Genomic DNA, 23,041 nt, shown 5'->3' with positions numbered 1-23,041 from the left:
TCCTAAGAAGGAGAGTTTTAATGGCACTTAGCGCAGCTCCAGCCACAAGGCACCTTGGCACCGAGCCATCCAGCGTGCCGGCGGTTCATGCTGATTGCACCAAGGCGCAGGGCATTGCTGAAGTAATGCTCCCGGGCTGGGGCTGGGGGCTGGCATCGGCGTGAGCCACCCGCCCTGCTCCGCTTATTTCTGCAGAGGTGCACGTCTGATCGAGCTTGTCAAGTGAAATTTTCTGTCTGGTTAGAAATGGATTTTCGAGCTTCTCGCCCACATGTAAACATTTTTAGTGGTCCCCAGCCAAAGCAGAAACAGCGAAAGCAAACATCAGCCCGAGCAAACCCAGTCCCTGCAGGGAAATCACTGGCCACAGAAGGAAACAAAACGCATGATGGCTTCAAAAGACGTCCATTAAACTGTGTGCTGAAGTGATTCATGGTGCCGGTAGTTAGACTTTAATTAGATCTTAATCATGTAATTTTATCTTTGTTTTTAGAAATTAGAGCTTAATGACTGTATTGCTTTCACTCATAACAGTGCCGTGACTAAATACAGTAATATCACATGGCAGCACTGCAGTGGGCAGGGACGGGACAGAGATTATCTGCTGGTCTCAGATCATTATTTCTTAAATAAAGAAATATATTTAAAATACACAAATCCAGCAGGACCTGCCAGCACGTAGGGAAAGTGTGACAGGGTGGGAGCTGCGTAAAGAGGAGGGGCGTGGGCCAAAGCCTATGTCTCCCAAGACCCTTTCCCGCGGGGACGGGCACCTCCTGGGGAGCCCCCGAGCCCCGCAGGGGCTGAGCAAGAGCCCGGGGCTGCCCGTGCGGCGGGTGCCGCAGGCAGTGCTCGGGGGGAGGGGGCCTAGATCATGGGGCTCCCCTGCCAGGGCGAGGTCTGCGGTGGGACCCCCTCCTCGACCCCCTCCTCACCCCCCTCGGCCCTGGCGCCTCTGCTCGCCACCCTGCCAAGCTGTGTCTCTCCAGCGCTGAGCAATTACCGAGCAAACGAGGCTGCCCAAAGCAGGGGCTGCCGCTCTCCCGCCGGAGCCGGCCGTCTGCTCGCCGGCAGGCGCTGCGCGTCCAGGGCCGGACCGCGGCGCGGGGGCGCGCGGCCGGGACGGCTGCACCCCACCAGCGAGCGGCGAGCCGGCGCCCGTGCGCCGCGGGCTCGGCCGGGCGCTGCCCCGCCCCGGGGGAGCTGGGTCACCCCCAGCCGGGCTGAGACGGCGCCTCAAACCCCTCGTCGTCCCTGGTGCCGGCCCCGGAGCTGGGGTGTGGGCGCGGAGCGTGGTGGGCCAGCGAGGGGAAAATGGTGTGCGATAACGAGAGATGGATCACCGGCTTTCACTTCAGCTGGCAGGTTGGATCCTTCATGGGATTAGCAGCAGAGTAATTAATCTCAATCACTCCTGGGCACTTTTCCTCTTGAGTTGCCGTTTCGGGCATCAATGTACTTGCAGCTTTCCCACCGCGCCAAGTGGAGCTGCCGTGCCCCACAGTGCATGGGGGTGGACGCGCCCAACGGCAACGGCAGCGCGGACCATGCCCTTTGCGAACACACATGGACCCCGGACACGTCTCCCAGGAGGGGATTTTTCTCCCTTGCTAGCTGTGGGGATACATCAATACCTGCTGCAGGAGGGTAATAAGCTCTCTGCCTCGCATCTGCTCTTTATTTATTTTATTTTAGTTGAGTCACACGAAGTCAAGTCAAGCTTGTAGGGTGGTTCCATATGGCACGTGGTGGGGTGGCGTGTCCCTCGCAGCAGAACCTGGCTGGGAAAGCAGCAGTTTCACCTGGTCTCAGCTGCTTTTTGCCTTTCCAAGCTCGCTGATCTCTGCCCGCACCCTGCCCAGAGCCTGCCCTTGACCCGCCGCTCGGGGAGGCGAAGCTCCGTGTCCCACGGCCGTGGCGTTCCTGTGGCAGCAGCAGCCCCCCGAGGCCAAGCGACTCCGCTGTCCTTGAGCCCTGCCCTTGCTGCGGATGGCAGCGGGCTCCTTCCCACCTTCCCTTTCCTGCTTAATATGCCACATGAGCCACTTGAACTCATTACTGTGGCAGATTATAGGTCCCCAGGTAATAACACATATTCAGATAATTACTAACAGATCCTCTAATAGGAATGAACTCAGTTGAATCCATTCAATCACTGGGTAAATATTTATACCTAAGCTGTCCTTATCGCCAGCCACCGTGCGCGTGCCGGAGCTGAGCTTGCTGCCCGCACGGCTGTGCTCGCTGCAGGGCTGGCTGCAGTACGCGGGGAGCTGTGCTGACCCTGCCAGCACTGCTGCGGACCTGCCTCACGCCGTGGCTCGGGACCAGCTGGGGGCCCAGCGCCCCGCGGCGTGAGCCCCAAACCTGCCGCCCTTTCCATCCTTGGAGCCCCAGGCCGGCAACAGCAATCCCGCGGCCAGCCTGCCCGCCGCCCGCCGTGGCTGCTGCGGCCAGCCTCTGCCGCGGGAGCTGGAGACCGGCCCCGTGGCCAAGCAGGGCTCTGCGTCGGCAGGCAGGGCTGCCTGCGTGCCCGGGGGAGATGTGCCCTTCCCTGGGGCGCCCGGCACTTCTCCCCGTTTCTGGCTGTGCTCGCACCACCCTGTGCCATCCGGGCCCTCGCGGCTGCCGCAGGAACCAGTGCTCTTGCAGGGACGTGAGGAGCATCGTGCCCCAGTCAGTGCTGAAGTGCCTTTGACGGGCGCTTTCGCAGCCGTCGCTGGGCACGGCACCCGCCCCGTCTGTTGGCAGCAGTCGCACGTGGCAGCTGACATCCTCGCCAGGCCCTGTGAACCGCCGGCACGCAGGCGGCCGTGCCGGCAAGCGTCAGCCCCCCGCTCCCCGCACGCCCGCAGCCCTGGCTGCAGAGGAGTCACCCTAATTGGACCAGCCGGCTAATTAGCTCTCAGGTAATGAATTATGCAGTGCTGCCTGGACTTCAGTGCAGTATTGATACCATCAGCTCCTCTCATTTCTACATGCTCTTGTTCGCTGGAGCGCTGAGCAGAGCTTGTAGAAGAACTTGGAAAACTTTCATAGCAAATTAAACGTGTTAATCAGTTATGTGCGGTGGCAAGTCACCAGGAGCGCAGGCGGGCAGGCTGGCACCAGCAGCTCGGCCGGCAGCCTCAGGGACAGACGTCAGCTTCTGCTTCGCACAGCTCGTCACCCCTCGTGCTCTGGGCAGGCAGGGGACTCGGTGCCCACGGGCAGCTGCGGGCCCCGCTCCGAGTGCCCGCGGGCAGGAGAGCGGGGCTGGGAGGAAGGAAAACAGGTTGGGGGGTGGAAGGCTGGCGGTTCCTGGGAGCTCGGTGGAGATGCCTTTGCCAGGAGAGGCTGGAGGTTTCCCGCTGGGGAAGGGGAAGACGGTGTGCAGCTCCCAGAGCCTGTGTGTGGGACCCGTGCTGTGAGGGACGCCCGCCGGCCCCGGGGTCACTGCAGGCACAGAGCTGGCACCCCAGGCAGCCCGTGGTTTGTCTCTGCGCTGCCCAGGCAGGTGGGTGCCGGCATCGCCGGGTGACGCCGAGGCTGTACCCATCCTGAGGAGGGGTGGCAGAGCCTGGGGGTTCAGTCGACAGCATGTTTCTGTCCCTTGCTGCAGCCTGATAAAGTAATAGGAGGCAACTTGACCTACTTGAATGTATAAGCACCCTGGCTCTTCCGGAGCATTAATAATTTCCAAGGGGTTAGAGGTTTCTGTTAACAATGATATCTATTTGCTGCCCAGCTCCATGCTGGGTGGAGGGAGAGGGTGTGTTAGAAATGTGTGTAGCTTGGTGCAAAGGCACAGCCATGGCGGGGGATCCTAACAGCCAACACCAGCCGGGGGGGGTGGGGGTGGTCCGCCCCCCCCCCCCAGCGCATCGCAGCATGGGGACAGGGCTGGGGCTCCCCATCGCAGGGCTGCCCCCACCCACCGCTCCCGGGGCATTCCCGTCTCCGCCACTGCCAATAAACTGGGAGCCAGCAGCACAACGGAATCATATTAACTAATAAGAAGTTAATCAAATTTTCTCAGTGCTCATGGTGCTGTGATCCCGCCTTGGTCTGAGCGATGAATGATGCTCCTTGAGCAACTGAAGATACCTGGGCTCAATGTAACGTGCAGGTCCAGCACAGCAGCCCGAGCTCGCCGCGGGGATCGCACCGCTGAGCCAGCTCCTCCTGGCCGGGGCACCGGCCTCCTAAGAAAGAATAAGTGCGGTGCTGCCACGGCTGCTCACGCTGGGGTCAGCGTCTCCTCAGCCGGAGGCAGGGAAGGTAAATAACTAATGGAGATGCTAAATGGAAGTTAATGTCTCTGACTGGGGGTCCTGGGATTGTCCCATGGGGAGGGGGCATTCCAGGCTGTTTTGGGGAGAAGAGGCTGCTGCTGGGCAGGAGCGGTGCTGTGGCTCCCAGCGACGTGCCGGCAGCTCTGCTCTCCGAGGGGCAGGACAGGACATTGCCAGGCATGTAAATGGGCCCTGGGAAGGTTTCTCTTGAGCATCTCAAGAGCTCTTCAGCGTGAACAGGATCAGCGACCACTTAAGTCGCACTCATTATGGTTATGTATTTATGAGCTGATAAATATTAAACAGCTGCTCTCTAGGGTTCAAGCCTGAGTGAACCGATCAAAACATGGTGCACACAATGGCCGTGGCCATGCCGCTGGCGCAGCCGGGGCCGCGGGACGTGCTGCACCGGGGACGGCTTCGCACGGTCACATGCAGCCTCCTGCCAGCGCCCTGCACCCGTGCCAGCAGCTTTGCTGCCGGGGCACGAATCCCGTGGGGCACGAGTCCCACGGGGCACCCCACCAGCCTGCGTGCAGGGTGCCCAGCCCCGGGGCAGGGTCCGGCTGCCCTCACGGCTGCAGGCACGGCTGTGTCCCGGCGCGCTCAGCTCCAGTTCCGGCATCCTGCTCCTGCAGCCCAACCCTCCCCGCGGGCAAGCGGGGTTCAGCACTCTGAAGCTGGCAGGCACCAGGGTCAGCAAAAGGTCCCCTTGTCCTCCTGTCTTTGGGCACTTGTGTCAGGGCTCTGTAATGGGGGGACGCGCGGCGGGGAGGGCCCAAGCTGGCCGAGCCGGGGGATCCCCTTCTGGCAGCCCCTCTGCTCAGCATCGACGTCACCAAAGCAGCGCAAACCCCCCGCCCTGCCTCTTCCGAATGCGGATCATCTACTCTGAGGCGTTTTGCGAGCTCCTAATGTGATAGGCGTTTCCAGTGCAGCCCTTCCTGAGCCCTCATTTGCTTACCCTTTGGATATCTAATACTTGATTTAAGCACATTTCTGCTCCCTCCATTTGTAAGGACAAATGTAAAGTAATTGTTTGATATTGCAGCGGTTTCCTCAGGCTCCAGCTCTAATTTCCCACTAATACAGTATTGTCAGGGGGATCAATCTAACCCGGCACCTTCTGCCTCCTTGGAGTGGAGTGGAAACGGCTTTTCTACTGCGAGGCTGGGGTTTGTGAGTCTCACTGTGAATGTTTTTCTCCTTTAAAGGAAATATCATACAAGAAAATATCCCACAAGAAAATATCCCATCTTCCTGTAGACGGCTGTTAATCCCCTGCTGCCCCTCCGCCTGCCCGCAGCTGGCTCCGGGTACCCTCGCGGCTGCGCCCCCGCCGCGGCTCCTGTGGCTGCCGCTGGGTGATAGTGGAGGAGATGCAGGGAGGGCTCTATTAGATGTCCATTAATTGCCTCCCATTGTTTCCTATCATCGGAGCTGGCGGGACAGTAATCACTTCTAGTTAGGCCTCTTAAACTCCTCCGTGGTTGAGTTGCATCCCCGCTGCCGTGGGTCGCCCCGAGGCATCCCCCCGCCCGTGCCAGAGAGCAGAGGGTGCCGGGGCCGGGGCCGCCCGCAATCACCTGTGCCCTGGTCCTGCCGGCACGGGGCTCTGGCCACATCGACAAACCGCCCGGGGTCTCCGGCCACATTGACAAACCGCCCGGGGTCTCCGGCAGCCCCGCGGCTGGCCCCTCCGCAGGGAGCACCAGAGCGCGAGGCGGGGGGAGCAGCCTGGTCCCAAACCGAGTCCCGGTCCTGCCCAGCCGTGCCCCCTTTCCTGGTCACTTGTCACAGCCCCCGCGCCAGCGTGGCCCCGAGGTGTGCGGAGCTGCTCGGGCCGGGCTCAGGCCGATCCCCCTGTTCTGCGCTTGCCTTGTGCGGCCCCGGCAGAAAGCACAGGTTTCAGAGCGAAACGTGTCCATAAGCCCGTCTCTGTGACCCACCAGCTCCGGGGTGCCTGTGTCCCTCACGCCACGGGGTGACACCATGCCCTCTGGGGTCACAGCCTCCCTGGGAGGACCTCCCCCCTTTGCCGCTCTCCCCAGGCACTTTCCCCGTGGCCCCGGTGCCACCGGAGGACTAGTCTGAGCGGGGCTGGCCGGGAATCGCCCTCGCCGTGCCCAGCTCCACGCTGGCAGCGGCCGCAGGGGGCCTGGGTGGGGGGTTTTGTCCCTGTCCTGTCATACCCCGGGCTGTTCTGCCACCGAGCACGTGGGGACCCAACAGGCGCCAGCGCCCCACGCAGCGGCCCTGCCGCGGCACCCGCGCTGCGCTGGCAAACGCAGTGGGAGCCCCCCGGCCCGTCTGGCCGCTCCCGGGCTGCTCCCTGTCCCGGGGCGAGCCCGGCTGCACAACCGCACCGGCACCGGTTTGTGCAGGCACGGGGGAGACGCTGAAGGCTTGGGCTGAGATTTAGATGCTTGTGGTAAATTGCAACCTTTGACGGAAATGCCTGAGATTTACTACAAAAATCAATAGATGATTCAAACAGTCCAGCACTCGGAAAGGCAAAGAACACCACTCCAACAAGAGCCGTTATTGATATTCATGAGCAGCGATGCTCATTACAGGGCCTGCTAACGGGTTTGTAAGATGGATTGCTGCAGGACAGGATGGGGCTACGTGTGTGCATCCACAGAGCGGGCGCTCCTCTGGCCGGCTGGGCCCCGTGCTGCCCGGCCGTGCCAGCGCCGCGATCAGCGGCTCATCCCCGTGGCCAAGCCCTGCGGGAGCTGCCTGGGGCCCCGGCCGCCCCGGCCGCTCACGGCGTGCTGAGCCAGAGCACAGCGGTGCTGCGCCCGGCCCGAGCGCCCGGCGACGCAGCCCATCAATCTCAGCTCCGGGCAGGATGCTGAGCGGGGAGAATTCCCCAGCCCCGAACGCACCGGCAGCCAGAGCGGCTGGTTGCCGGGATCAGTCCAGCGAGGGGCAGCGACGGGGTGACCCGGCCGGGGCGAGGGGCACCTGCCTGCTCGCTGCCGGACACCGCAGTGCTGCAGGGCCTGGCCAGGTTCGGGGGCCGGCGGCTGGGCCGGTGCCGAGGGTGCACCCGCAGGGAGCAGGGCTGGGCGCAGCGGGGAGGCGTGGGGGGCTCTGCTCCAGCCCTGCTTGGAGAAGGCGCGGCAGCTCCCAGCTGGCACCATCGTGCTGTGGCTGGGCGAGACCCTGTAGGAGCTGCCCCGGGGCACGTGCGCCTTGAGGCACGTCCCCAGCGCCTGGCTGCGGGGGCTGCGGCTGCTGCGGGCGCTACTCCGCTTCGTGCAGCTGAGGCAGGGCAGGAGGGGCTGCCTGCAGAGCCTGCCCACGGCTCAGCACCTCTGCCGGGGCCGGCTGCAGCCGGGGAGGTAAATCAAAGGACAACCATGAGTAATGCAACAGGAGATGCGCGCAGGCCGGGGGGGCACCTAGCAAAGTGTGCAGCGCTTGACATTTCAGTGTAATTGTGGGCTCCTGTAGAACAGCCCATTAAGTTCAACCATAAATTACTGCTGCTTGTGCCTAATGCAGCGTCCATCCCCCCCGGCAGCTGGCGGGAGGCGGCATTAACCCCGGGGTCCCCCGGCACTCCCGAGGGGTACCACCACCCCTGTGAAGGGCTGTGCCACAGTCCCCTCCTCACCGTGCCAGGCTGATCCGCTGTCCTGCCCCAGCCCCGTGCCTGCTGCCTCGCCTGACGCGTGGGCGCAGTGGGGCTTCGCACGGCCCCCGGCAGCACCGCATGGGCAGCGGTGCAGCACGGGGCTGCCCAGCCTTGCCCTAAGAAAAGCCCATGCATACGGACCAGTGGTAGCCGCTTTTATTTACACAAAGGGATCACATGCTGAACAAGGAAACTAGTGCCACTAAAGTACCCGTAACAGCAGGATTCTGTGCTTTATTCACAGGACAAAATATCGGCACAACATTTTTCATAGAATTCTTTTTCAAGCAGATATATCTCACTGTCCTCACGGTTACACACTGCGCTTAAGTGACGAAAGGCAAAGCGGAGTGGCTGGAGCTCTGCCTGCCTCAGCTCCGCAGCAGGACGTGGCCCCATGGGGACAGCCCACGGCCACTGCCCGCAGTCGGGGGGTGTCCAGGAGTGCTGGTTTGCTTTGGGACGCAGAGGAGGGATGTGCCTTGGAGCAGCCTGCAAATGGGCTGCAAGATGGGGCCATCACTGTGGCCCCAGGGACCGCGCAGCGGTGAAAGCAAATGGGACCCCACGGAGTGAGCCGCGGCACTGCTGACCTGCCGGGACGGGCGGTGCCTGCTGGGCACTCATCCCTCGATGGCGGCGGCAAGACTCCGTCTCTTCCCCCGTCTCGGTTTGCCCTGGAGCATCCCGGCCTCACGGGGGCTGGGGAAGCCCCTTGCCTGCCCCTGCTCACAGATTCCGGGCAGGACGGGCTGGCCAGGGGGTCCTGGCACCAGCTCCCCTGGGCCCCCCTTATGGAAGACTGCAGCCTCGTGTCACCATGGCCCTGCTCCCAGACGCTTATTCCCACCTGAAGTCCTGCCCAACTGTTTCATAGAATTTGATGTTATAAGGTCTATAAAAGTCCCGAAGCTGCTCGATCACCTCGGGGTCTATCTGCACGTGAGTCCTGCCTTTGGACTTGCCCAGGCAGCGAGGCAAGCTGCTGCTCTCCGACTTCTTCAGGCAAGGAAAACCTTTTGTTTTGTTGAAGTAGAAGTGCTTGTCTGTGATAACCCGTTTGATGCCCAGGAAGTCCTGAACTTTGCCCATCTCCCCGGCTGGGTCCGTGATCAGCTTCTCCCCACTGACAAAGTGGATCTGGGAGAGGGGGAAGTACTGGAGCCAGCTCTCCAGGTGCACGGCGTACATCCCGATGCGGATGGCGTTCCAGGACGTGTCCACCAGCCCCAGGCTGCGGTTGCGGAAGGACAGCCCCTCAAAGGTGGGGATGTCCGGCTTCTTGGAGAGTGTCTGCGTGTAGTCTGAGATGGCCCGGGTAACCGGGTTCCTCACCACCACGATCAGCTTCGTGTCCCGGGACATGTTGAAGATTCGCCGTGGTGCCTCCTTGGTGACGAAGTAGCTGGGGGTCTTCTCTACTGTGATCTGGCTGTCGAGCGTTCGTGGCATCAGGCTCCTGCAAGCAAAGCAGAAGGTGACGGTGAGGAAGGAGCCGGGCGAGGTGCGGCACTGGGAGGTGGTGTCTGCAGCACGGGGCTGGCGGGCTGTCGCCTCCCGGCAGGACGAGGCAGGACGAGGCAGGCACAGGTCCCTCCTCAGCGCTGCGGGCCCCTGTCCCTGACTGTCTCCCGGGTCACCCCCAGCCCCAGGGGAGCCCCTGGGCAGAGGATGGGGGCACTGGCTGCCCTGCAGGCACAGCAGCAAGTGGCGGTGCCCAGCTCCAGAGGGAGGCCAGAGCCAGGCGGGACAGAGTGCACAGGCACGGCCAGACCGCCGGGGACCCCAGGGCTGTGCGGCAGCCGGGGCTGCTCCGTCCCCACCGTCAGTGAAGCCATTATCAATGTAAGGGAAGCGCCGGAGCTGCCAACAGCCGGGAAGGGGAGTGGTCCTGCCGCCCTCCCGGCTGCTGGCACGGACGCGTTACCCAGCAGACAGTCTCTGCCGGAGCCTGTGCTCAGTCTTTCATCCCCCACTCCTACACCAGTTGCTATTTGCAAAAGAAATCACAGCGGCTCCTTCCGGAATTACTGCAATTACGCAGCATGTCTCCTCCCTGATCACATTACGGCGCGCCCCGGCTCCCGCGCTCCCCGTGCCAGCGCCGCAGCGAGCACCGCACCCGGGGCAGAGGAGGCTGCCAGACCAGGAGGGTCCTGGTCTCCAGCACCCACCAGGAGCACAGTCCCTCGTCCTTCTGCCTTCATCCTAGGGGCAGGCAGGACGGTGCTGCCTGCATGCAACCCTTGTGCCCAGCGACGGCAAATGGCAGCTGTGCGACGTCACCGCCACAAGGAGCCACGGGGAGTGATGGACGCAGCCCCGGCTGCTGCGCTGCGCCTCCGGCGGGACCTGGGAGCAAGGGGCCGCCCAGGGACACGGGGCTTGTGCCCATGAGGGTATCGCCCACCCTGCTGCGGGCTTGGTCAGGCCCAGTGGCTCCGAGATGGGGTCCTGCGTGCCCCCGGCTGTTTCTGGCGCAGGGAGCTGGGCTGCAAGGCCAGGGAGGGAGCGCCAGGCCTGGGGAAAATGCAGCGTCCCTGCAGCCCAGCTTAGCACTAATTAAATCATTTGCTCTGACATGTGAACATCCAAATCAAATAAAAACTAATGGGATGGAAAGATTTATAAATTGGTCTTGCATTACTAGAGTAAACTACCAAATCCATCTCAGCCAGATTCATGGCGCCGCGGGTCCCCTGGCTAGGGCAGGCAGGGAGCGGGCAGGAAGCAGGCAGGGAGCGGGCAGGGAGTGCCTGGCTGCAGTGGGCAGGGAGCGCGGGCAGCCAGGGTGAGGCTAGTGCCCCGCAGGTACCGACTAGCACCAGCACCCACGCCGGGGAGTGGGGAGTGCGCTGCTGCCACGACAGCTCCGGGCACGCAGGAGCCCACCCGTCGGCAGCACCGCAGCAAGCTGGGCGCCTGCCGGGGGGCCGCCGCCCTCCTGCCCAGCGCCGCGGGGAGAGGCGCAGGCTGGAAGGGCACCTTCTTCTGCAGTTACCTTCATTGCTCAGAAGCATCTGCCGCTCTTCGCGCTCCGCGGCACAAGTTGGTGGCTTGGGCTCATAAACTGGCTGGTTCGGATTCAGCTGTGCAGCAGAACGCGGGCTGAGAGGCACCGTCGGGCGCTGCCTTACGGCAACCGTAAAACGTGCCTCCAGGAGAGGTTTTTTACAACGGAGCCCGTATGTTTAACGCAAGGCACCCACACGTGCCCGGCACAGAGCAGCACGCTGGCTGCCGGAGAGCCTGTCACCTCCCCGTGCCTGTCACCTCCCGCCGCACCCTTCCAGGGCACGGCAGGGCTCTTCCAAGAGCAAGGGGTGGGCTCGCGGCCCTGGCAGACCCAGCGAGGTGCTTTGGTGCACGGCAAGCGCGGTGCGGCGAGGGGGACCGGGCAGCCAGGCTGCTGCCCTCCGGCCGCATCCGCACCCTGGCAGCCCCGTGGCACCGGCAGCAGCCGCTGTACGAGCGGGGGCGTCGTTAACTCAGCTGGTGGGACTCCTTGTGAGCCCCCCGCCCCCCGCGACGTGCTCAGCCCCACAAGGGCACGCAGGGAAGGAGGCTGGCGAGGAGCCGGTACCACAGCCGCTTCAACAGACTCGGAGCTACGGGCGCCTGCGCAACCCAGCGAGGCCTCGGGACAGGAGCCGTCAGGGAAAGCAAACGTCGGCAACCCTGGCCGCAGCGATTCAGCTGGAGGGAGCGAGGCACTGACTCAGTCACGGACAAACCCCGCACAACTGCCGCGGCCGCGCTGCCTCGCTGGCGTGCTGCGACACGAGTGTTTCCGAGAGCTGCATCAAGCCGGTGACCAAGCCCAGACAGCTCCAGGGAAACCAGCAGTCGTTGCAGGGACCCTTCAAGCACGGTCCACAGCCACCGGCTTCGGGGCTCGCTCTGCGGAGAGGCAGCCGATGAAAGACCTAACCGGGAGCAGACTCAACAGCAGCCCGCAACATCCTGCGTGACGAGGGGGCCGCCATGGAAGACGCAGGGCGCCGCGGGGGCGGCAGCATGCGCCGCAGGCAGTGGGTCCCCAGCGGACCTGGGACGCTGCCTGCGAAGGTGACATGGCGACAAGGAGAGACCGTGGTCCAGGGCGTGGATGAGACCCGAGGAGAGGTGCTGAAGAGACGTGCCCCAGCGGGCTGCGCCCGGCTGCCGGGAGCCGTCCTCGCTGCCCCAGGTGCTGGCGCAGGGCCGTGCTCCCCGCGCCACACGTGGCCCCAGAGCTGCCCCTTGCCGAGGGGCAGCGCGGCAGCCAGCCTGCGCACCCTCGCGCGCTCCTGACCAGTCTCCTCATTTGCAAGAGAACAAGCTAATTCGTTAACAGAAATTAACAGGGCTGTTTTACAGACGTACCTGAGCAGGGACGTGGCTTAATTGGCCTTTCCCACTGCTCTGCTCCAAACCCCATAAGTCCCAATTACGATTCCCACTGTTTAATGACTGTCAGGAAATGCTAATTTAGCGGCAGGCACCACGGCTGTATCTCTGTATCACAAACAAGTTTCATCGTAAATCAGCGTGGGACAGTTTTATAAGTGATTCACTATTACAATATATTGGTGGAGAATCATAAAACTGCTGTTGCATTAATGGCTCATCTTCAGGCTTGTTAGACTTTCATTACGTGAGCTATTAGGTCCACGCATTCAAAAAATGAAATTACAGGTTCTAATCCATTATGAAAAACACAAAATCTCTGCATAGTAAATTACGGAAATGAGACAAGAGTTGTTTTTTTTTTAAATGGACTCCCAGTGTTTGCTGCTCCTGAACAACAGAGACTGCTGAGACAACAAAACACAACCCGAATAGATAAATAAATCACCAGTGAAACCATGCAAGGGGGGGAAATGTCATCCAGGCATTCATCTTTACGTTAACGGCAGGATCCCCAGGGCTGCAAGAGCGGGGAAATGCATTGCAAACTTAATTACAGTTGACTTTAAAATGATATTTTTGGACTTCTGCATTCACAGAGATATTTGCATACAAATAGCATGTCACACAGTTTTAAGCCCAACACTTGCGTTTAGGTACGCAGGCTCTCTGCAGCCGGCTTGCGGTGCCACGCAGCCGGGGCTCAGGCCGGAGCCGCTCCCACCGCTTCGGGGACTCGTCTTGGGCACCGGCGCCTTCACCGAAGATCCCCGGCCAGCATCGGCACCGGCTCCTGGCGCACGCAGAGCGAGCCGCTGCCAGGCAGTGCCAGAGCCGACGCCAGCACGGTGACGGTGTCGTACCAGCAACACCGATGGGGAGGGATGGCTGGAGCACTCGCGGGGCGCGGAGAGGAGACACCAAACCTGCTGTTCTTGGGAGAGCTGCCGGGCGCTGAGGAACAGTCAGCGGCTGCCTCCTCCCGCACCGGGGACGAGGACGGGGCTGCTGGGAGGGGGATGGCGTGGCTGCCCTCACAACCACGCTGGGTAACAGGACCCCCATGCCAGGGGAGTGGGGGGGTCGCCGCTGCTACGGGAGGGCTGGGCGGTGGCTTCGGTGGTCCGGGAGGGCAGCGCGAGGCTACTTCCCTCGGCCACAGTCCTCCCCTCCGAGTCCCCTCCGGCTCCTCCGCAGCACGACTGCGCTGCCCACGCTGCTGCCGCCCCGGCCGCTGCCAGCGCTCTCCCTCCCCATCAGCACGGTCAGGATGGAGAAACACTGAGGCTTCCTCCACCCGGCAGCTGGGCACAAGCCATCCGCACCGTATCCTGGTGATGGGAATCTGCGATGCGGCAGAAATGGAGGAGGTCAAAAATGCTGATGCTGAGTGAATACCAGGGCAGCTCTGCACAGAAATCGTCAGGGACGTAGTGGAGCAAACTCCACCCTGGCCCTGCAGCAATGCCGTGGGCTGGGGAGCAGAGCAGCCTGTCCCCCCGCTGCGCCCGGCTGCCTCCGACTGCCTGGGAGAGAAAAACCACGAGCGAGAGTCTCGAACGTGCCCGGCGCTGGCCCAGCCCTGCAGGCACGTGAGGGTGCCCCTGCAAATGCCCCCCCCGGGCCTCCCACGCAGCAGGACCTGCTGGGCGTACTGGCGGAGCGGGGGGCATCCCCGGCACCAGCCACATCTCCCGCTCAACGCACTACTCTGGCTGGAGTGCCAGCGTTAATTCCTCTTGAGTTGGAGATTATTTTCATTACAGTTACTCGATTCTTAAAGCCCTTTAGTGCTGTCTGATACGGGCAGTAACGCTCCCGTCCAACCTGCAGATTTAGAGGTTGCGTTTGCCCATGTTACTGGAGAGGGACATGGCAGGTACAGCCAGTCACTGGCACGGCCCCCGGACAGCTGCTGTCCCTGACGTGGCCAAGCCAGTGCCACTATGCCCCACAGCGCCCGGCAGCCGGCACGTCCCCGGGCAGCCCCCACGGCCATGGGGCGGCAGCAGCGGAGAGCCCGGCCCTGCTGCGGCCGTGCCAGTGCGAAGGCAGCACCTCGCCCTGAAGGAGTTAACTTCTCACCAGCACCTTTCCTAGACCGAATTATTAATTTTCTTATAATCTGCCTTTGGGCACCCTGCGGCCCCTACAACACTCCCACATTAAAGAAACATGTGCTCCCTCGCTGGCTGCACTGCTTTGATGTTGAACATGCGTAAAACACTCTCCCAGGGAGGAATTCGTACGAAAATTCGTCAGGTGATTGAGATATTGCAGATAAGCGTGCGTGGGGAGAGTGCCCATCCGATAATCCCGTTAGAGCCCCTCCATCCAGCTTGCAGAGCACGGAGGAGCGCGGGGCAGCCCCCGGGTAAGTATTTGCCTGCTGCAGCTCACCATGTGCGAGGATGTGGCAGGCGCATCCCGGGCTCTCCTCAGAGGCTAGAGACTGACATGGGCGTAATCCTGGGCTCCATCCACTCATCGGCATAAAACCAAACTGTTTAATTTGCCAAAAAGTCCCAAGCGCTGGCTCTTGTGACGAGGGCTGTGCGCTTTTCCTCGTCCAGCTGATGTCGCAGGCTCAGGGGCTGCGTGCAGCGACGCTGCCCGCGTGCAGGCAGGCTCTCCAGACTGGGAGCCAAAATCCTCCAGCAGAAGCGAGCACCCGCTCGCTGCCCCGCCGGCAGGGCCAGACTGGCCGGGGCTCACAGGGTGGCGGGGCAGTGGCGAGGGTCACTGAGGAGGTGGGAGAAGGGTGGGCTGCGAGCTCACCTCCAGCTGCAGCTCGACGTGTTGGAGACGAGCGCAGAAACTCTCCCAAGAGCGCAGATTGGCATCCGGACGGTCCCGTGGGACTGCTCCACCTTGACCCGACAGCAGGTCCCCTCCCCACACCACAGCCTGCCCCTCGCCGCCCTTGGCCGGAGCCGAGTGGCAGGGCTGCCTGCCACACTGCCCCAGCAGGAGCAGGGGAAGGCACAGGCAGAATCCCACCGGCAACGCCGGAGCGAGCCCGGCTGCTGCACGGGACTTGGCACCGCAGCAGGAGCCTGGTCCCTGGCTCTCTGCCTGCTGCCGAGGGGGCTGCACCGTGCTCTGCCACGCCGTGCCACGCCGTACCACGCTGCGGGTGCATGCAGTTGACAGCCTCCACCGGCTCGCGCCCGGTGGCCCAGCACTGCTGGGCTCAGCAGGACCACCCATGGCATCAGTAGAGGAAAGCTCAAGCAAGCCTACACAGAGGTTTAAGCAAAACTGGGTCAAGCACATGAGAAACCGAGGTGTGAGGAAGATAAAAAACCCTCCCCGGCTGAGTGACACCGCGGCGGACACAGGGTGACCCCAGCAGAGCGCGGCGCAGCTGCCGCTTCGCAGTGGAACAACCCTGCGAGGAGTGCACGGGGCAAACAGACCCCCCCGCGCCGCTGCCGCATCCCCTGCGCCCGCGCTAAGGCTGGCAGCACTACGCTGATGGGGCCGGGAGCCGGCTGGCGGCGGGAGCCGGGCTGCTGCAGTGCTGAGCAGGATGGACTCGCTGTGTCCTCCCAGCCCGCACGGTTCCAGAGATCGCACCGTGTCCGCAGCGGGGGAACGCCACCCCGAGGGACCGCGGCCCGGGTAGCCGCTGGCCCGGCCCTCTGTCGCCGCTGCTACCGCCCCACGCTACGGCAGCCTCGGATTTAATGATGGATTGGCTGCCTTTAATAAATGTTTATGTTCAAAGAATTTACAGAAGTGCTCACAGACAGCTAATGAGGGACATTTCAATGCATAAAAGCAGCGTGAACACAGTAATTAACTTTGTTGCTGATTCATTTTTAATCATTTAAATGCTCCAGAGATTTGTGGTGTCCTTAAAGTCAACAAAATCTTTTCCAAAGGGCACGCTGCCGACGCCTTTCATGCACTTGAGCCGACATATAACTCCCATCTTCCTAAACAGCCGTCCAGCACCAACGGAGGGTCCGAGAAAGCCCAAGGCCAGCACCGAGGGGAGTGTGGCCAGGAAGCAGTGGGAGGCGAGGGCTTCCCAGCGTGGGCTTGTGCAGCCCAGCTCACCGGCCCCGCCGCTACCCCTGGGTCTGGGCAGACAGCCCGCCAGCGAGCGCACGCACCCCAGCCCAGTGCCAGCCCACCCACCGGCTCACAGGGCAAGGCTGGGGTCTCCCCACCTCTCACTTCCAAGGCAACTCCTTCCGTAGGTGAAACTTAAAAAATTAATATTAATTTAAAAAAAATCATCTAATATGCCTCAGCTGCTGCAGTGGTTCCCTAATTAAAGGCCGATGTCTGAGGTATGTTGCCCACTTGATGATCTCTCAGTGCTCAGGAGTGTGCAAAGGGATGGGACAACATGCTGGCGCCAAGAATAAACCACATCAACCCAACCGCGGGTCCCACAGAACCCACATCACACGCCAGCGCTGACAAAGGGCGACTCCGCCACGTCTAACGCGCCTGCTGCCGGGGAAGCACCTGGAACACGGTCATTGCGTCTCCAGCCGCTCAGGCCGGGGGTGCGGCTGCGTGCCCGGGTGGCCGGCCGCAGCGCCCGAGGGTCTCAGGCACCGCCCGTCCCGGGAGCCTGCTCTGGTCCCTGCTCCCAGCCCCGCGGCAGCGGGTAGCGCACATGCCCCAGCCGCGCCGGAGCACGCACCGCGTGGCCGACACCATAGACAGCACCTCGACGGACACCCAAGGTCACCGGGGACCAGCGTCCTTCGCTTGTCAGCTGCACGAAGCGCCCGCGCCCGCGCCCATGGCCACGCCAGGTTACGAGCTGGGTTTCGTGCTACCGAAGGGAACGTTAGAACAAATTGCAGCATTTACAAACAAGGTCATGTAAGACAGAGCAAGAACGCACGTCGTTAATACTGAAGGCTTGGTGCCCTGCGTGGATTTACCTCCCCACGTTTCTCCCAGCTCCTTGGCAGGGGAAGCCCCCCCGGGGCCTGAGCGAGGGTCCCTGCGGCACCCAGCCCCACCCAGAGGAGGGCAGGGTGGGATCGCTGCCCACAAGCCATCGTAGGCAAGGCAGCGAGCAGGGAACACGCTGCCTGCAGGGCAGCTCCTCACACAGAAGTCTCTGCCGGAGGTCTCGTACCCATTCCTCAGAGCCAGGGCACTCTCTGAAGTCAAGGAAATTTCAAAGCATCCTTGAAGCTTGCTGCCTTCCTCTCTTCTTACTAATTAACTTTAGCAAAAGGCAGTCAGTCAAGCCCACAAAACAGTCCGCGTTGTTGGGCAAAGCCTAATGGGCTCCCATTTGTGTGCGAGCCAACCTCGCCATTAGCAGAGAGCAATTAGCGAGGCGGAGTGCAGGAGCCAGCTTTGCCGGCTCCCTCCTCTCCCTCGCGCGGGCAGAGGGACGCGAGGACGGCGCAGCGATGCTCACCGGCTAGCAGGGTCTGCTCCCCGGCGCAGCCGCAGCGCCCACCGCTCAGAGGCCAGCAGCGTTCCTCGCGCCGCTGCAGCGCCAGGAGCATCCCGAAACCACGGCCGGCGCGGGGGGCACGGGGCAGAGCCCCAGCAGCGCGGGTGCCCCAGGGACCTGTCGCGCCGGCACGTGGCCACGCCGGGGCCTGGCCCAAGGCTGGGCTCGGCCCAAGTGCTGTCCCTGGTGGACCCACGCGGGAGCCAGACGCGTCCCTCCCCTGGGCCAGCGCCCGCATCCTGGCTCGGCTCCCGCAGACGGAGGCACAGCGGAGCCCGCAGGCAGGAGCCAGGCTCGGGCTGCAGCCAGACCTGCCTAGGAAAAGCCCCTCTGTGAAAATAACACTGGAGCACCCGACAGCGTTACTCAGGAACCCTAGGGAGGAAAACTGCACCCCAAGATGCTGTAATTGGAGTCATTGCTCAAAGTTAACTGCAAATTAAACAACACTGTCTTCCCTGTGTTCTGGAAAATATTGAAGGTTATTGGCACAATGCTACCTGCAGCAGGAAAAAGCTGTATATTGAACATTTAGTCCAGGATTGGTAATGAATCGATATTCCCCAGTAGCTGGCTCTTTGGTTTCAGTTGTCTTAAAACAGATCTTGCTAAAAATACCTTTCCTGTAGTGTATCTGTAGCTAATGAGGTGGATTAGAGAGACTGATGGGAATTGGAAACGGCACGGGTGTTTTGGGTCTGCAGTGGGTGAGCAGGCAGCTCCCGGGCAGTGGTCTGGCGCGGGGGAAAGCAGAGGGGTCTGGCTCTGCCCAGCATGCCGTGCCCCGGAGCGGACGGAGCCCAGGCTGCCCCGGGCGACGGCAGGAGTGAAGTCAGGAGGCACCATGAAAACAGCAGCTGTGAGCAAACATTTGGACATGTGGAGCCAGCAAGGACAGGCGGATCGGGAGGCGATGTCCCCTCCCGCTGGTTCTGCCACCTCTGCGTCAGAGGAAAATGTGGAAAAACAGGAACTGATGCTTGTGGAGCATCGGAGGGGCTCCGCTCTCACGCTGCTCTCAGCCGTCTCAGACCTACTTGGTCCCTCCACTCGGCTACCCTCTGGGCTATGAAATGGGAAGGATGGAGCCAAGCCGGGCACTCGGCTGTCGCAGCAGCCAGGGGCTCCTGCAAGCAAAGTCTCTGCTCATGATGGGGGAAGCCTTTGCCTCTCCAAGGGGTCTGTGCTCTGGGCTACCTGCAGAGACCCCACCGTGCCGCAGTGCTCCCCAGGCGCGGGAGCATCGCCTCTCCCTGGCTGGCAGCTGGGGCCGGCCTCCCCGCCCCGGGGTCCCGGCGGGGCAGCCCTTCACAGCTCATGGTGTCAGCTCTGCCCTCCTGGGACACGGCCGTTGGCAGGACCCTGCTCTCCTGCTCTCCGGACTCTTGGCAGAGCGACGGGAGCTCATCACGCTGCGGGTTAGACTGCTCCACATTTAATTGCTCCACTTGCAAGGAGAAAAATCAATTCCACGTTTTATACATTAGCAGCCTCTGTGCTTAAGTTTTGGCACATTTGTGAGGTTAAAAAAAAAAAAGTAATAAAACCAGGGAAGTGTCATTTAATTGTTTTAGCTGAACTAATTTGGAGGCTCCGCTGCTCCGGCGTGCTCTCTCCATCGATCCAGACGCAAAGCCAGGCAGCACACTGTTCACCTGGCCGCGCTCCCACCACTGCTCCCGTCTCACTCAGCTGCTGCCCATCGCCACTGCCACTCTCTGTCACAGCCTGCGTCCCTCCCGGTCACAGACGAGCCCCTTCACGTGGAGGATCCCAGGCTGAACCACGGCTCGGGGTGGGAGGTTGGCTGCTCCGTGTTCACTGCTGCAGCCCCTCGGTGCCGAAGTGTGTGCTGGAGGGGGACACAGCTCCTGCCTCCTGGCCCAGCACCACAGGGGGTGCCCGCAGGTGCCCTTACATGCCCCAGGCAGAGTCTGTCGCAGGGCGCAGCCCTTTCCCTTCCTTCAGACAGGCGCTGGCAAGCGCTGCCCTGGCCAGGCTCTGTGGCCCCAGCCCTCCTGCAAGGAGCCATGAGCACTTCTGTGGGAACAGTGCCATGAGGTTCGGTCCGGTGCTGCCCGAGAGGCTCCCAGCCCCGGACTCCCCACACCAGCTGTGCACATGGGAAGCACAGGAGCCTGGAGAGCTTGCAGGGCCAAGAACTGCATGGGGGGACCCCAGCTCAGGATTGGGAGGGCTGCTTCCCAGCCAGGTGCTGAGCACACGCAGCCCCCCTCTGAGCGAGGGGCTCAGCCAGGACCCATGTCCTGCTCCGTGGCCCGTCCTTGCTACTCTGGATGCCCTTTAGACAAACCACTGCTGCTCCTGTCCTTACATGCCTGTATTGCAGGGCTGCTCCCAGCTGTTTGCTTTTAGGTGATGCAGGATGGGTGACAGTGTCTGATGGGGGGCGGTAGGAATGACACAGGGGCAAGAGCAGGCGAAGGACACTGCTGCACCTATCTCCAAAGGACAGGAGGAACTGGGCATGCTGCAGGACAGCCTTAGGAGAGGGCAACAGCTTCAGAGAGCTTCACGCACGCCTGTCCTGGCTCTTCTGTCAGCTGCCACCAGTACCGCTGCAAAAGGAGCTGAACATTCCCACATACAGGGTCCTCCCCAGGCATGAACCCCAGCTACAAGGGCCAGAGCACCAGCCCAGTGCCCAGCAGGCAGGTGCAGTTCAGAGCAGTTCTGACCTGCTGACAGTCAGGAACGGGCATCCTCATGCCACAGGCACAACTCGTGCCTGCTCAGCAAGGGGACAAACCACGACCCCAGCAGAGCTGGGAGCAAGCACTGTGCCACGGTGCCTCCCGAACTGCTTGGCAGCTGATGAGCACTGCCCTGCTCTGGAACAGGGGACATTGCTGGGAAACTGCTGCTGAGATGGAGGAGCAAGCGAGCTCGGTATGTGGCCCTGCGGGCTGCCTCCCACCATGATGCTCCGATGCACTGACCGTGCTGGGTGTCCTTTCCCCTGCTGTGAGCTCACAGGCACCCAGGGCCAGACTGAGCCCTCCTCTGCCTCCTGAGGCTGATGCCCAGCAGAAGCACCGTGGCCTTGCCCGAGAGCAGCCCACCGCTCCTGCAGCGCTCCACAATGCGCAGCCAACGAACACCAGTGCGCTGGGTCGGACACCGTGGGGAGCAGGGGGTGAACTGCCTGCAGCACCGAGTGTGGGACCATGGACTTGGGGATGAGCCCACGGGTACTGGGACCTGCTCCCACACAGTACTCGCTGCCTCTCCATGAGCATCCCTGAGCTCCTCATAAAAGCCTTTACTGAAATTAAAATCCCACCATCTCCTGCTGGAGACGCACTCGCTGTTCTCTGTGAATTATTAGAGATCTCAGATAGACCCACACTTATCTGAGTTCAGAGAGACAAGACGGTGGAGAACAGGGACTGCTCCTCTCACAGAGCCAGAGATAGAACCTGACGGCAGGAGGGTGCTGGGGCGCACCGAGTGGGGCCGCAGGGAGGGTAGCCACGCTGGCCCGTGGGCTAATCATTCACTCGCGTTTTGGAGGCCCCTTCGTGCAGGCAAGTGCTTTTTTCCTCAGGCGGGATGGGAAACCCGTTCTCGCCCCGTCCGCAGAGCCCGCTGCCGGCAGGGCTGGCGTGGGCTGCAGCAGCCATGTTCCCACGGCCGCGAGGGAAGCAGCCGCGCAGGGCCGGGGCACGGCAGCCCTGCCCGGAGCCAGCCCGGCCGCGACCCCGCTCGGCACCGCAAGAGGAAGAGGAGGAGGAGGAGGAGGAGGAAAAACGCCCCGCGTGCGGCCGGGCGACAGACTCCACCAGCAGCACCGGCGGGGCAAGCGGGCGCGGACCCGAGACCCGAGTCCGCACCGAGAGCGCGCGGGGGAGGGGGGGGGCAGGGATGCCGATGCCGGGGTGGGGGCAGGGGTGCCCGGGGCGGGCAGGGATGCCGGGCGTGGTGGGTGCCCGGGCGGGGGGCTGGATCCGCAGCGCCGCACTCACCTGTACCACTCCAGCCCGCGGTCGTAGTTCCTGTCGAAGAAGTGGGGCTCGGTGCCCAGGGCGCGCACGTCGGGGTGCACCCGGATGAACTCCAGCACGGCGCGGGTGCCGCCCTTCTTGACGCCCACCACGATGGCCTGCGGCAGGCGCTTGGCGCCCGGGCGCGCCGGCCCCGGGGGGCTGCCGGCCGGCGGCGCGGGGGGCTGCGGGGGCTCGGCGGGGGGCGGCCGCCCGCACGGCCGCGACTTCTGCAGAAGTTTCTTGGCGGCCGCGGCGCTGCGGCCGGGCGCGCAGCGGGCGCGGGGCGCGGCGGGGCCGCCGCAGCAGCAGAGGAGGCTGTAGCAGAGGTAGGAGCAGGAGAGCGACAGCGCGAAGAGGACGAGGACCCTCCGCGCCAGCCGCCGGGACGGAGCCGGAGCCCGCCCGCTCGGCGCCCTATGCGCCATGGCTCCATGGGGCCGCGCCGCCGGGCATGGCGCGGCCCGGCCCGGAGCGCCGCTGCCCCCGGGGCCCCGCGGCGCCCCGCGCCCCGCGCGGCCGCTCCGGCATGTCCCGCGGCTACGCGGCGGCGCGGCCGGGCCGCCCCGGGGGGCTGCGCCCGCCGCCCCGGCCCCTGCGCGCCCGCGGCCCCGCCGCCGCGGCTGCCATCCCCGGCGGGCGCGGACGGCGGCGGCCCCGCTCTCGGCGCGGCGGGAAGTGCCGGGGCAGGGGCGGCCGCGCCGCTATTTAAGGGGCCGCCTGACGTCAGCTCCTCCCGGAGCCCCCGCGATCGCTCGGCGGCAGCAGCCTCCCTGGGGCCGGGGCCGGGGCCGGGGCCGGGGCCGGGGCCGGGCCGGGCTCGCTCCCGCTCCCGGGCTCGCTCCCCCTCCCGGGGCCCGGCTCGCTACCCCGCCGGCTCTGCCCAGCCCCGCCCGGGCGCGGCCCCGGCGCGAGCATCCCGCCCAGCCCCGCCCCGCCCGTCCCCCTGGGGCCGGAGGCTCCCGCCGCCCTGCCCGGCCCTGCAGGCAGCCCCGAGCCCGCAGCGAGTCCTCAACTACCCCGCGCAGCGGTGCGGGGCCGGGGCACCCGCGTCTGCCTCCGCAGCCCGGCCGGGCCAGGAGCGGGGCCTCCCGCAGCCCCGGGCCAGGAGCGCGAACGGGCGCCGGGCAGACGGGCTCAGCGCGGGCACAGCTGGCAGCGGGCTGGGTGCCCACCCCGTCCCCGGGATCCCGCCCGGGTGCCCCGCAGCCAGCTTCCTCCCGGGGAGGGGACGGGAGCGAGGAGCAACGATTTCTGTCCTCAGCAAGGGCAGGAAGAGCTGCCTTCG

The 23,041-nt window shown here is 63.5% G+C and overlaps 1 protein-coding gene across 1 annotated transcript; it reads right to left on the bottom strand.

Moving 5' to 3' along the window:
- Nucleotides 1-8,760: 8,760 nt before the first annotated feature.
- On the bottom strand, nucleotides 8,761-22,181 carry HS3ST2 (heparan sulfate-glucosamine 3-sulfotransferase 2; the record flags this gene model as incomplete). Its single annotated transcript, XM_082006521.1, has 2 exons — nucleotides 8,761-9,379; nucleotides 21,736-22,181. The coding sequence occupies 2 exons, from the start codon at nucleotides 22,179-22,181 to the stop codon at nucleotides 8,761-8,763; spliced, it is 1,065 nt and encodes a 354-aa protein (XP_081862647.1).
- Between the last annotated feature and the right edge of the window lie 860 nt (nucleotides 22,182-23,041).

The sequence above is a fragment of the Phaethon aethereus genome (assembly GCF_964289735.1).
Source record: "Phaethon aethereus genome assembly, chromosome: 15".
Lineage (NCBI taxonomy): Eukaryota > Metazoa > Chordata > Aves > Phaethontiformes > Phaethontidae > Phaethon > Phaethon aethereus.
Note: the sequence above shows the minus strand (reverse complement) of the source record. Positions and strands in the feature narration are given on the sequence as shown.